Genomic DNA, 12948 nt, shown 5'->3' with positions numbered 1-12948 from the left:
TTTTTTAAAAATACAACTTTTCCCATGGCCCTTTTAATTAACTCTGAAATGCATTATGTTTTGTAAAATGTCTACAATATTTCCACTTGTCAATTCCATATAAATTAATTCTTAATGTGTTTTGCCACTTACAGCAGAACTGGTTCACATTCAGGAATACTTGTGATAAAACGTTTCCAATTAACATGCGAGTTAGTCCTGTTCAGTCTCACTGGCCATGAATGCATGCTGATAGAATGTTTGTGTATGTATGACGGACAGCTCAGGGGAATGTTGAGTGAGTATGTGCGAGTGTTCTAGTCAGTTGGGGGCATGACCTGTTAAGCACAACAAAAGACACCCACGGGTCAACCTCTCACATCCAGCTCAGGCACCCAACTGGCATTCATGGAACACTCACATCACACTCAACATTCCCCTGAGCTGTCCATCATACATACACCAACATTCTATCAGCATGCATTCATGGCCAGTGAGACTGAACAAACTAACTCGCATCATACCATCTACCTTCCTACAAACAATCCTAGTCTACAAAATCATACTGAAGCACACACCAGAAACATGCACACCCAGATGCAACACCAGTGTTAGCATTCTGGTTCCACACCTAGCGACCTTCCATCCAGGAGCTGCCACCCCCGGATACAGGGTCTGCCACACCCTCGCACAAACACCCAGAATTGGGGAAAAACTCTACGCCACAAGGCGGGGAAACGGGGTAGGCGGGAAAGGCAGGGAAACAGGGTAGGGGAAAGGATCAGCAATTACCCAACACCGGACCAGGATGCAATGTGCCTCGTCGATGCAGAGCCTGTGCGGAACATACAGACCGCCAAAGTCCAAACCAACTAACCCACAGGGAGGGTTGCGCTGGCTATGCCAGGAACAGCAAGCACAGAAGGGGTACGTAATCCACACAACTTCCACACTCACAAACCAAACAACCAGCTATGCAACGCACTTTTTCCCTCAAGTATCATCAATGTTCAAGTCTCTTGATTCAACTAGTGCTCCAGCAACATGTACTTGTTCAATCTGAGGGCACTGGAGTGATCATGGCCAGCAACCACGTTTCATATGCACTACAATAGTCATACTAATCATACTTGATGCGAACAGAATGCTGATGCGTAAAATACCTAACCTCTTCCGTTCACTTGTAAGCTAAATTGTTAACTGGAGTTATTTTGTTAGTCCTTGTCGATCTCTCACGACTCCCAATCTCTGATAGCATTGCAGCGTTTGATGAGCTGGCACCTTTTTTCCCTCCGGAGTCCTTGTCAATCTCTTGTGACCACCAATCTCTGATGTAATCCATTTAAAATGACACTGCATTAGCAGGTTGGAGCGTTTCTAAACCTTTGTGGCATTTCAGGGGACGAAACCAAACAAAAACAGTAAGTAGAGTATCTAAAAGCTCATCAGGCGTAGAGCATGTACAGCATGCCTTTCTTCTAGAAAGGCCGGAACCAATGGCAGTAGAACGCGGCACAGGCATGGCACCATGTCCCCAGTGTGGAAAAGGCACCACGGGAACAGAGCTCTCCTTCCGCTCCATCAATGCGGAACCTGCACCAGAGGGAGCAAAAATGTCCCACACCTTCAGGTACCGAACAAAGCCCTGTCGGGCACACTTTCCAATCCTCACCAATTCACGAGGCCTATCCCATTCAAAGCAGAGCTCCCGCCCCTTTACTTTTTACCCTTTTACGTGCTGCATGGCGCCTGGAGCAGCAGACCACGAAGCAAGTGGGAAGGAGCTGTTGGCACATAAGCAGAGGGCTGTACACATGGGGATAAGGCAATCCTCCGGCACTCCTATGATAGGGTGGCAAGCCGTAATTTTGGTTTGTTCATTTGTAACTGCGATGCACTAACAGCGCTGATTTAGAGTTTTTTTTTTCTCCAGGGGAACAGGTGCTCTCTGACTGGGGTACTCTGGGAATTAGTTTGCTGGTGGGGGCCTTTCACCCAGAGAACCCATGGACACATATGCTGGGAGAGTACGGATATTTTAACTGCATGGGTTAACAGTTAGTCTGACTGCAGCTGCTTCCCCCTCCCACAGCTCTCCTTACCACAGGTTGCTGCTGTCTCTTGCTCAGATGTAGTCATTTTTTTTCTCCAGTAAGCACTCTTCCTGGTGAGAGTTCTTTGAATATCCTCGTCGCCGATGTTAAGTTGTATGGTAGGCTCTAACCTTAAGTACACAGACCAGCTTTGGAGTCACGTAGGTTACCAGGAAGCATCATGCATAAGCACATCATTACAAACTCCAGTTACTTGCAGGTATGTACATCACAGGATCAGGTAGACACAAGTAGACATAGGGACAGACCCACCAGCCATCCTCTCACTCCCAGCTCAGGACCCCAATTGGAATTCATAGAACACACACAACACTTACCCATTTTCCTGAGCGGTCTATCATGCATACATCCACATTCCATCAGCAGGCACTCCTGGCCAGTGATGCATAACAAGACTGACTTGCATTACAACAGTGTGGGCCAGCGATTCACAGCTCAACCTGTTCTTCATATTCCCTGTACAGATTTCTGCCCCTAATCCTTTTCGAGATATATTCTGTACCACTTTAACAGAGTTAAGTTGTAAATCGCTAGTTCTTAATTTCCCTTTGACCTCAGGATTTTCTTTTAGCAAAGAACTGAACTTTTTCTTTAGAGACTTGTCAATTTTTAGCAGGCATAACAATGTTTTTGGTTTTACTCAGATGTTTACCCTCTTTCTTGCCCGCCTGAGGAACCAGCCTACTAGGCATGCCATTAACTGGCAATATGCTTTTATCCTAGCCAAGCGACCCCCTAACTCCCAATTAAGATCAAGAGAAGAATCATTGCCCTCTATGTTACCATTCAATCCCTCCATAGAGGTAACCACTAATGAATCTAAAGTCCATGGATCAGAAATAGCACCAGTACCCAAATTCAGAACTGAAACAGAGGTCCTAATTAAACACTGATAGATTAGCACATTAGACTCAGTTTGATGGTATAGGTGAAGTAGTCTCCCCAGATGAGGTGAGAGAATGTGTTTGTTCTGAGGTATCAAGCCTTAGTCAGTTTGTTGATACTTCACCTTAACTTCCTCCAAATCGACTATTTGTCCAGACTTGTTGAGCAGATTGTTGCACAAATATGTTTAGTCGTTCAGTCAAATATAATTGCACATTTTCAAACTTGAATAATGAAATTAATCTTGTTACAAAAAATATGTAGTCCTTACATCCTCTGAGCGATTATCTCAGGTTTTGAAGCTATGACTAATCGCTTCCTAAACAAGTGTACTTCTGTTTCTGCCCCAAAGTTGAAATTCTCTCATGAATGGAGGGGGGGGGGGGGAATACTTCAGATGGATTATAGGAGCAAGTTAGATTTAAACATACGCCTCGTTAAACCAGAAGATTTTGGGCGGTCTGTATTGGACACCTGTGAGTATGCATGGATTTGGCATATTAGATAATGAAATTTGCTGGGGATGTGAGAAAGAGGGACTATGATTCACATGATGTGGAATTGTTCGAGATCGATGAGTTTCTGGGAGGATATGTTGGACACAGTATTGTCCATAAGCTTTCCAAGAACACCCTTGTCAGCAATTCTTTTATCAGACAGGAAGATGTGTGACTACTAGAAGGTATGGATGTTGGATTAATAAGGCTTTGATAATGGCAGTTTAACAAATCTTAAGAATATGGAAAACTAGGAAAAAGCTGCCAGTGGAAGATCCGGTCAATGATATGCAGTTGTCAGATCTTGAAAAATATATATTACAGGAGAAATCAAGAGGAGGTTATTTGGATATTTGGTCGCCCTTTAATGATTTTTATGGTGTATAGAATCGAGTTTGGTGATGTATGATATTTGTATGTTCATGTGGTGTTATGATGAATATAGGGTATGCTGGGTGTGGTGAGTGTTTTGTATAGGTATTTAGTTGTCTAGTGTACCTTTTTTCTATTTTGTTCTATTCTTTCTCTTTTAATTTCTTCTTTGTGTTTTCTCCCTTTTTTTCTTAAATGTAGTTCTTATACAAACATGCAAGTTATGTATAGAGGGTTAACAGTAGGGTATCGATATTTTTGTTAGGTTACTCATTGGACAATTATAATCTTTTAGGAGTTGCTTATTTGCCTCATTGATGGTTCTGTAAATCACCACTATTGATATTAGGCCTTTTGAAAATGGTTCCTTACTGTTGATTCAGTTATACATTTTTTTCTTCTCTTTCTTCTATTGGAAAATATAAATAAGGTTTTCAAAAAGAATTCTCCCATCATTTTTTAATTTTTTTTATAAAGGTTGCGCCAAGTACTGTTGGTTTCTTAAACTGTTCCAATTTCTAATCAATTTGTTCAAATTCTTTGTTCACTTCGAATAATGTCCATTGAGAGAACAGATTGAATGCCTCAATTGAAAGCCTCTACAAGTGTTTCTCCACCATTTGCTCGAACTGTGGACTATCACGTCCAGTTTTTCTTTTGAAATAACTGCAAATATTCGAGGGAGAATCCTACCAGTTTTATCAGACAAGGTACCATTAATTTACAGACTGCCAGACAAACATATCAAGAAAACAAAGACCTAAAGATCTACCAAAAAATGGTGGAGGAACACTTGTAGAGGCATTCAATCTGGTCATGCTTTTGCATGCTGCTCAGGCATTTCTAGCCCGATTTCCTTGAGTGGAGACTAACCGTTTCCAACTAGCCCTCACTCAATGAGATTGCTGGTCGAGAATCATTTGCTGGTCAAGGATCATTCGATCCTCGACCAGCAATTACCACTGGACCACCAGGGCATTGATTTTTTTGGGTGGGGGCCCCGACCAGGCTAAACAGCCCCCCACCAAAAATAAAAAAGCCACAATGTTTTGCCTTCATTGGGGGCAGATGGGTGCCGTTTTGCAATTTACCCCCAAGCAAGGCAAGATGTGGGACAGTCCCCCAGAAATCACCCCAGGGTGGGGCAGGTTCTTGCTGCTTCCGTGGCAGGGGGCAAAATTGAGGGTCTGACCTCATTTTGCACCCCAAGGAAGCAGCAAGGACCACTAGGCCACCAGGGATATGATCTTGGGGTGGGGTGGAGGAAACAGGCTAATCAGCCCCCCCACCCCCAGAAAGTGCCAACCAAATGCATAATGCTTTGCCTGTTTTGGAGGCAAATTGGTACAGTGATGCATCGATTGCCCCCCCCCCCCGGGAAGGTAAAACATTACACTCCACATATAGTAGAACTCTTGGGGGAGTGTCGGGGGCTGGCCCTGTGCCTGTGGGCCAGCCCCATTAAGATTCCCCCCACCTCCAAGGATGGGCAGAGCCTTGCTGCTTCCCTGTGGGGGTAAAAATTGGGGGTCTGGCCCCATTTAGCCAGCCCCGGGAAGCAGCAAGGACTACTAAGTTGTATTACCTTCTTTGGGGGAAATGATTGCGGTTTTGCGTGGGTGCCTGTTTCGGGGAGTAGGAACATCCCCGGTGATAAGAGTAGAATTCATTTATTTTAAAAGAGATTCAACATTCAGAAATCTATCCTTTGCACACATTAATGTTCAGGGCTCACTGCAATATTCAGTGCTCAAGATAACCAGCAACAGTTATTTTAGTGGGATTCAAAATTGGTGGGGTGGCGCAGCTCTAACAACGTAATGTTTGGGGACAGGCCTAAAATATTGGTCTGGCGCAGCCTCAAGTAGCTAGTAAACCTTTAAAAGAGGTGGGGTTATGGAATGAAAGGAGTAACCCAACAGGCCCTTTCATAAGAGCAATGAAAGGAAATAAATTCTAACTTAAAAAACATTTTACATATAATTCATGTGCAGTTAGAATATTGACTGCAATGAACATTTTCAATTATAAAATTGCACATCAAATCAAAATAAGTCCGCATACCATATGGCCCCACATTTCTTTTGAAGGAAATGGAACCAATTGAAATCATTGCAATGAATATAGTTTAACGCAACGCAATGTGTTGCAAAAATCAAACAGTGCATTCTCCTATAATTTCCCTTATGCGTTTCACTCCAAATGTCTAACCAATATGATTTTAAACATGGCTCATAGTGGCAACTACTGTTGAAGAACATGGTCACTAAACTTTATTTCCATTGCTATGGTGACAGAATTATGGTTGGCAAACCATTTAGGGAGACCTCTGGGCTCAAGGGCAATATCTGGAGACTGCCAGGGAGGAGCGCTGGCCAGCTTAAAACCCTACCCAGCAATACATTTAAAGCATGCAGTTTAAGCGCAAAACATGGAGGATCCCCTTTCTAGGAATGATGTGCACCAAATACAGCCATTTTCAGAATGTGTGCTCTGTTAGGGGTGCTTTCCTAAAGTCCCACTTGGAGGCAACACTTTAGTAATCTAGCCCAGTGGTTTGTAGATCCCCAACACTGAGCATCAGTCTCTGCTACTCCGGAACCTTGGTAGAATAGCTGAGCAGTCAGGCTCATCTTAAAAGGAAGATGTGAGCTGTAGGTAAGTACACTGAATCTACTTAGTAATGCACATCAAAGAAACACTTGCACAAATCTGTTCTATGTATATATACACACAACGAGTCACTGTTAAATACTTGCCACAACAAACCGCACATAGGTATACTATACAATACTTTTAAAAGGCCACTACTTAGTTGGAAGTTGCTGAATGCGCATAATTCTTACAGGAGTTTGACAGGTCTACCGTACTATAGTAATAACGTGCACCCACAAAGTAATAAGATATCGCATTTAGTCAGCATACACAAAGGATAGTGATTTTTGTGATTTAGCAGAGCTTCACGTTCTGGAGGCAGTTTCTATGCACAGCAGGACTTAGTCCAAAACACAACCCTAGCTAAAACGCAGTTCGGAGAGGCTCAGTCTTGCAAAGCAGCAGAAGTCAAACGTTCCTGTGGATACTTTCCAGTCTGTAGGAAGGAAGGTACAATAAAAGCTTAACCAATCTTGGCGACCCTGTAAAATAACACCAGCATCAGCTTGATTTGGAGTTAAGGTGGGGGGGTTTCCCTGGACACCTACGTGCACACCAACACTCTGGAGCGACTTTCTGGAATAAGGTAAGCAATACCCTTTTCCCCCGCAGTACCTTAGGTTTGAAGAAAGTGTTTGTTGCTGGATGCTCTGATGTTGCAGCTCTGGGCCAGACCTCCGGATTCCTTGGTCCGATGATGAAAGGCAGGACAATGGGCGGGATCTCTCAGCAGCAGTCTCGAGGGAAGACCTCTAGCACAGCTTACATCAGCTTCTCTGATCACACTACAGTTTTGGTGCCTTTTTTGCAGCACCAATAAAGGATGCCATTTGCCTGGTCAATCTTCGGTTCTTGCAGTCCCACACTCTGGACGGGTTGGATTGGGTCTGTAGAGCGTCTTTTAGGGCTCAGTAAAGACTTGGACGGTTTCGGCCTTTCCACAATGATGCATTTGAAATGTGCAGCAAGTCTCCTGGTTTTGGGGTTCCACAGCTCTGGAAACACTCAGGACCTCAGGAGATGGCTCAAATCAAAGTTGGTCTTGGGACTGGTTGTTCCCACCAGTCAAAGGGAAGGCAGTCCCCTTCAGAGTTCCTCTGTCGCATAGAAACTGGGTCTGGACAGCAGAGGTTGCTTCACAATGTTGCAAAGGGTCTACATGCGTCTCTGGTAGTCTTCTTCGGTTACTTCAGTTTCCAGTGGTCGACTTCCTTTTTATTCCGTGAGCCTCACCCATCATACAATTCCAGCACTCACTCCTCTGCAATCTCTCTCAGCAACTTACAGAAAGGGGCATATGGCTGTCCAATCAGGACAGCCAGACTCCCGGTGGGAGCTGGTTCTATTCAGGCCCTTTGGAAGACAAGGCACAGGAAGAGTGCAAAACTCCACTTCCTGCCTGCCCAGACACAGCAGAGCCTAGGCGGGGCACCCAAGGTTTCCTGCAAAAGGCCAAAAATGCACAGACCTCACCCTCCCAGAATGGTAGAAGGACTAACCAAGAACAACCACGCTAGAAATGGTGAAAAAAGAAGAAAGCCTCCCCAGGTTAGTACGTGCTTGTCCCTATTGTGCACTACCAGGGCTATGTACATAGCCTGCTGGTGGAAAAATCAATAGTTGGTAGAACACGTCCACTGCCACCAGCCATAACTAGGTGGTCTATGTGACTAAAAAGTCACATGAGCAGAGAGAAGGGGGGTGGTGGTACTAGGTATCGCTTTGGCACTCCACATAATGTGGGGTGTGCCAATCTCTCAGACTAAAGTTTTAGGGGAGATACTAAATATCTCTACCCTTAAGAACTGTAATTACTCTAGGATAAAGAAAAGAATCTCCAAGGAGGGCCCAAAGGGTCCTCAACAACACTGCCCATAAGGAGCTGTGTGCTGCACTAGTAAAATACAGATGCCTTTAAGAGGCATGGAGCAAAATGAATTCCATAGGACAGATTAGATACAGAGAACAGAGTTACAAAAGACAGAGCCCATAAGCATGAATTAGTGGAAAAAGGCTCCTCCTCATTCAGGATTAAAGAAAAAGTTCCAGAAGTGCAGCAAAAAGTGCTTCCTGTCTCACTAGGAGAGGGGAAGAAGCATAAAAAGTATACATCTCAGCAACACTCCCATTCCAGGGAGGAATGTGCAGTACAAAGCCAGGGGAGGAGGAGGGGCAGGGGGGGAGAAGGCCACCCCCTGGATCCACCCTGGTGCCCAGTGCACCCCCCATCCTCCTGCTGGCACCCCATCTGCTCCCCACTCCCCTGCCCCAAAACATGCTCCACCACTGGGAGAAAATCCTCCAGTCCTGGTTTTACTTTTTGCATTCCGTTAACTGGTTTTCTTTTTTTGTGAATTCAGCTAGTCATGTCCCACGTTGCAAAACATGTAAAGAAATAAAATAAGGCAGAAATAGATGAACTACCATTAAACTATTGGAGGGCTCTGCATTTCACAGCTTTTGCACTAACGTTTGGCAAAACAAAACAGGGACATTATTTCGGATTGCAGAGTATTTGGGAACAGGGCAAGCCATCAGCAAGGTTGTCTATAGAATGCTGTCCAATGCAAGTGATGGACACGGTATCTATATAAAGTTAAATATGCACAAGTCCAACATTTGCGGGAACTTTGTACCAGGTCTCCAAACTTTAATTTACAGTTTATTGGGGGGGGGGGGAAGAGGTATTTCCCTTGGTCCCCGTGGTTCCCAATTCTATCCAGTCACAGACAAGTGCGCGTGCAACCGGTGGAGAAACATTCTGAGATTGTAACCTGCCCTACGGTGTTCATGAAGGGTTTAAAAGAAACCAGCGACCAAAAAAACAAAAGCACTTACTGCGCAGCAGCACGCATACGTAAACAGAGCACAGCGCTTGAGAGGCAGAGTATGCCGGTTACCCATGGTGGCTGCATCTCAACCCCTCTCTCAAAACTTGATTAGACTAAACCAAATACTGGCCGAAAAGCCGGCTTTATAGCCTTGCTTACCGTGGCCCCGCCCCAAGGCACTGCATGCCCCTTGGCCAATCAGCAATCAGCCTGCAGGCCTGTTACTGGTAACCTGTAAAGACGGGTTTGACACTGGTCCCCCCTGATCCCCATATCACCTTTATTCGGACATTTTAAAGTGCTTAAACGATCGCGCTGAAAACACACTGTGGTTTGAACGGATCTAACGAGCTGATAACCAGGAGTCGGTGGGGCAGCGCTGCGACCCATTGAAATCCCCTTCCGAATGCTTTCCCAGGTGAGCACTGACCCTTTGCTCTCTGGCCGCGCTATAAGCGGGATTGAGCCCAGCTGTGGTCAAGAGGGCCAGTGAGCAAGAGCACACAATCCTGAGAACATTTAATTTATTTTTAAATAATAAATGCCCCTCACACGCCACCCGCAGGTATCATACTCTTATTATTTAGGAAACGCAAGGGCTTACTGTAGTCCTGTTGTACATTTCGTATAACAAAATAAAGATAAGCCTGCTGATTTAAACACAACTTTTAAATGTCATCTGGGAAGCCTGGGCACCACTTTTAACAGTGCAGTGATTTCATTTAACATACAAATGCATTCTGGGTGTTATAGTCTTGAGTCTGAGTACATTGCAGGTTTGCAGCTGTGATAAGATAAAAGGAATGGGCGTGGCCAGGATTTAAAAAGCGGTGTCCCCTTGACATTGTATCTCAAGTCACTTGATGTATGAGGGGGTAAACGGAATGGGCGAGAGATGACGTTTGCAGAGGTCAGACAGCCCTTGGCACATGGTGATACAACCCCGGGGACATGAAGACCGTGCCCATGGTATATGATGCAAGAAACACTCATTTATACTGATGTTGCAATAGCACTGAGATGTATTGTGTATTTAACAGTGTAATACGATGCTATTGCCCAAAGGTGTCGTGTTGGCATAGCATACTTGCCAACATGACCCGTTCCAATCTGTAGGTGCGTATCCAGTCCTGGGCTTTTCTTTGCATTCTGAGACTTGTAGTCTGAGCTTCATAATGGGAAAGTAGTGCTACAAGTCTCCGAATCAGTTCCAGCCCCAGGTCTGCCCCCCACTCCTCTCGCCACAAATGCAGAACAACATCAGGGGCTCAGTTCTGTTGTTCGGCTGATATTAGAAGAAGTATCAGTCGAACAATGGAAATTAGCCCCCTGATGTTATTGTAAAGTGCACCTTGCCGCCAGCTCAGGGTCATTTAAATAGCGTCTATTAAAGAAGCGCGACGTGATTCAAAAATAGGCAGCCTTTACATGACACTAAGCTGGAGGCACAGCGCCCTTTATTGTGAGGGCGCCCTTTATTGTGAGGGCGCCCTTGTGCGGCTGCACCCTCGGAGCGCACCTTGAGCCGGTACTGCCCAGAATGCGAAGAAAAACCCAGGACTGGATAAGCACCTACAGATTGCAACGGGTCTTATTGTCACGTATGGCATATGATGGCATTACCCTTTACAGCACACAAGAACATCGAGCAGAACGCATGACATATGATGACAACACACTTGGCACACAATGGCAATTTTTGAAGGAATATGAGTAGCATTACTTTTATATGATGCTAGCTAGCACCGTTGGCATATGATGAAACACTCCTGAGATAGGATCAGAGCTCTCAAAGCTCCTTCTGCCATACGTGAGCAGGCCACCCAGGCTTGTTTTTGCTTGGAATTTTGGGACTTGTAGTTCTCCTACATTTCAAATGGGAAAGAACGAACTGCAAGTTCCACAATCCAAAGGGAAAACACCCAGTGCTTTATGGCTTCCTCACGCATGGCCGCGGCGAAATTGAGAGCTCTGGATGATGTCAGCAAATTTTGCAAGTGATGTCACTAGTCTTGGCATATGAAGACTGCACCCAGATTATCATGACCAAACACTGGCAGATTAACCAACTCCCTGCAATATGACAGGAATTCTATCATATGATGCACATTGACCAACACCATGATATCTGATGGCAATAATGTAGATGAACCAGTCGGCACCTCTGGCAAATCATGGCTGTTTATTAATTTCTTAATCGCTGGCATATGCAAAAGCCCGCTATCTGCACTAGTGGGAGCTTGTTGTGGACTTGTTATGTTTACGCTTATACATTGGCACAGGAACTAGGTGTGATGGCCTTGGATCAATAGGATAATGAGTAAAAAAAAGCTGTGTTTGTGTCGTTTTTTCTTGAATTATTTGTATGGTGTGCAAACATAGCCAGATGCTAGGCATAATGAAGCAGAGTGCAGGGAGCGCGATACTCTATTTTCAAACCTCAGCCTATTTTTCGTGCTAAAAAGGGTGTGCACTAACTATTGACATAGTTGCTGGAAACCTGAAAAGAGTGTAAGGAGACAGCTGTAAAGGAGGGCCCAATTTATCACACTAATAAAAAACAATACTCAATAGTGGCTTACTCAAAGTGCACGGGAAAACACAGCTTTATTCATAGCATTGAACTCGGCCAGGATAGCATGCAATCTGCGCTCGTCGTTGGGCGAGCGTGAGTGGCTTTTGAGCTAAAGACACATCATTTGTGTCGTCATAATACAATCTCAATCACAAAACTTATTGTTAAATTTAATTGGTTAACATTGTAAACTACATATTGAGTATATAGGCGTTAGTTTTATGATTGAGTTAGACATATCTGATCGCTGCTCCAGGGTCCAACCCATTACAGATACTCCTTTATTATACTTACACTTAATTCGTTGGCTCTGTTCATTATAGACTGTGTGGCAAGAGGGATTTCCATTGGTTGGTCATTTGCTCACCAACGTTGGACACGTTGGCAAGGCGTCCAAGATAAAAGGGAGACATATGGTGGGGGAGAGAAGCTCATAGTCTGCAATACTTCCAATTATAAGTACTCCCCATCATTCCCAGGCCAAGTGCCCAATCTACTCCTTTGTATTTTGCCTTGTGTATCATCCTGTATCTGTGTGTGTGCCAGGGACTTCAACAGGTGTCTTATCTATACTTGGCTCATAAGGAATAACCAGTGTTCTTCATGTATTGATCAGGTGTTAGGGGACCGTGTTGAAGAATGATTTTCCTCCTATTTACTGAGTTTTTATCTAACCCTAATGTGCATGTTGTACTCATTGTAGCCACTTGGGACACCATTTATCTATTCACTATGGAGTCTTTTGGCATACTATGCTCATGCACCTGGACATCAATGACTGTCTGTGCTCCTATTAATTCAATAAACTGTGAAGGCCACTGCTTTGCATCCTGGGAACTGTTGCATCGTCCCTGCGTTCTGCACACCCACTAGTCCCTTCCGTGCAACTGGCCTTGGTACGTGCTACAACTACTGTCTGGGAAGCTTCATAGCTTCTAAAATAAATGTGTTTTATGTATTTAGCATCTCATCTGCGTCCTTGCTAACTTCTAGGCCTTCTGCAACCTCTTTGCTGGGAAAATGGCTGTACTCCTGCGCTT

The 12948-nt window shown here is 44.5% G+C and overlaps 1 protein-coding gene across 1 annotated transcript in view; it reads right to left on the bottom strand.

Moving 5' to 3' along the window:
- Positions 1–9434, bottom strand: part of LOC138453422 (CD109 antigen-like) — an 812557-nt gene extending 803123 nt beyond the window's left edge. Inside the window, exon 1 of the mRNA XM_069606255.1 lies at positions 9341–9434. Coding sequence (XP_069462356.1) covers positions 9341–9417 — 77 coding nt within the window. The 5' untranslated portion in view covers positions 9418–9434. The remainder of the gene's footprint in view (positions 1–9340) is intronic.
- Between the last annotated feature and the right edge of the window lie 3514 nt (positions 9435–12948).

This window comes from Ambystoma mexicanum, chromosome 4p (assembly GCF_040938575.1).
Source record: "Ambystoma mexicanum isolate Mex_15411 chromosome 4p, UKY_AmexF1_1, whole genome shotgun sequence".
NCBI lineage: Eukaryota > Metazoa > Chordata > Amphibia > Caudata > Ambystomatidae > Ambystoma > Ambystoma mexicanum.
This window is presented reverse-complemented; position numbering and strand designations above follow the sequence as displayed.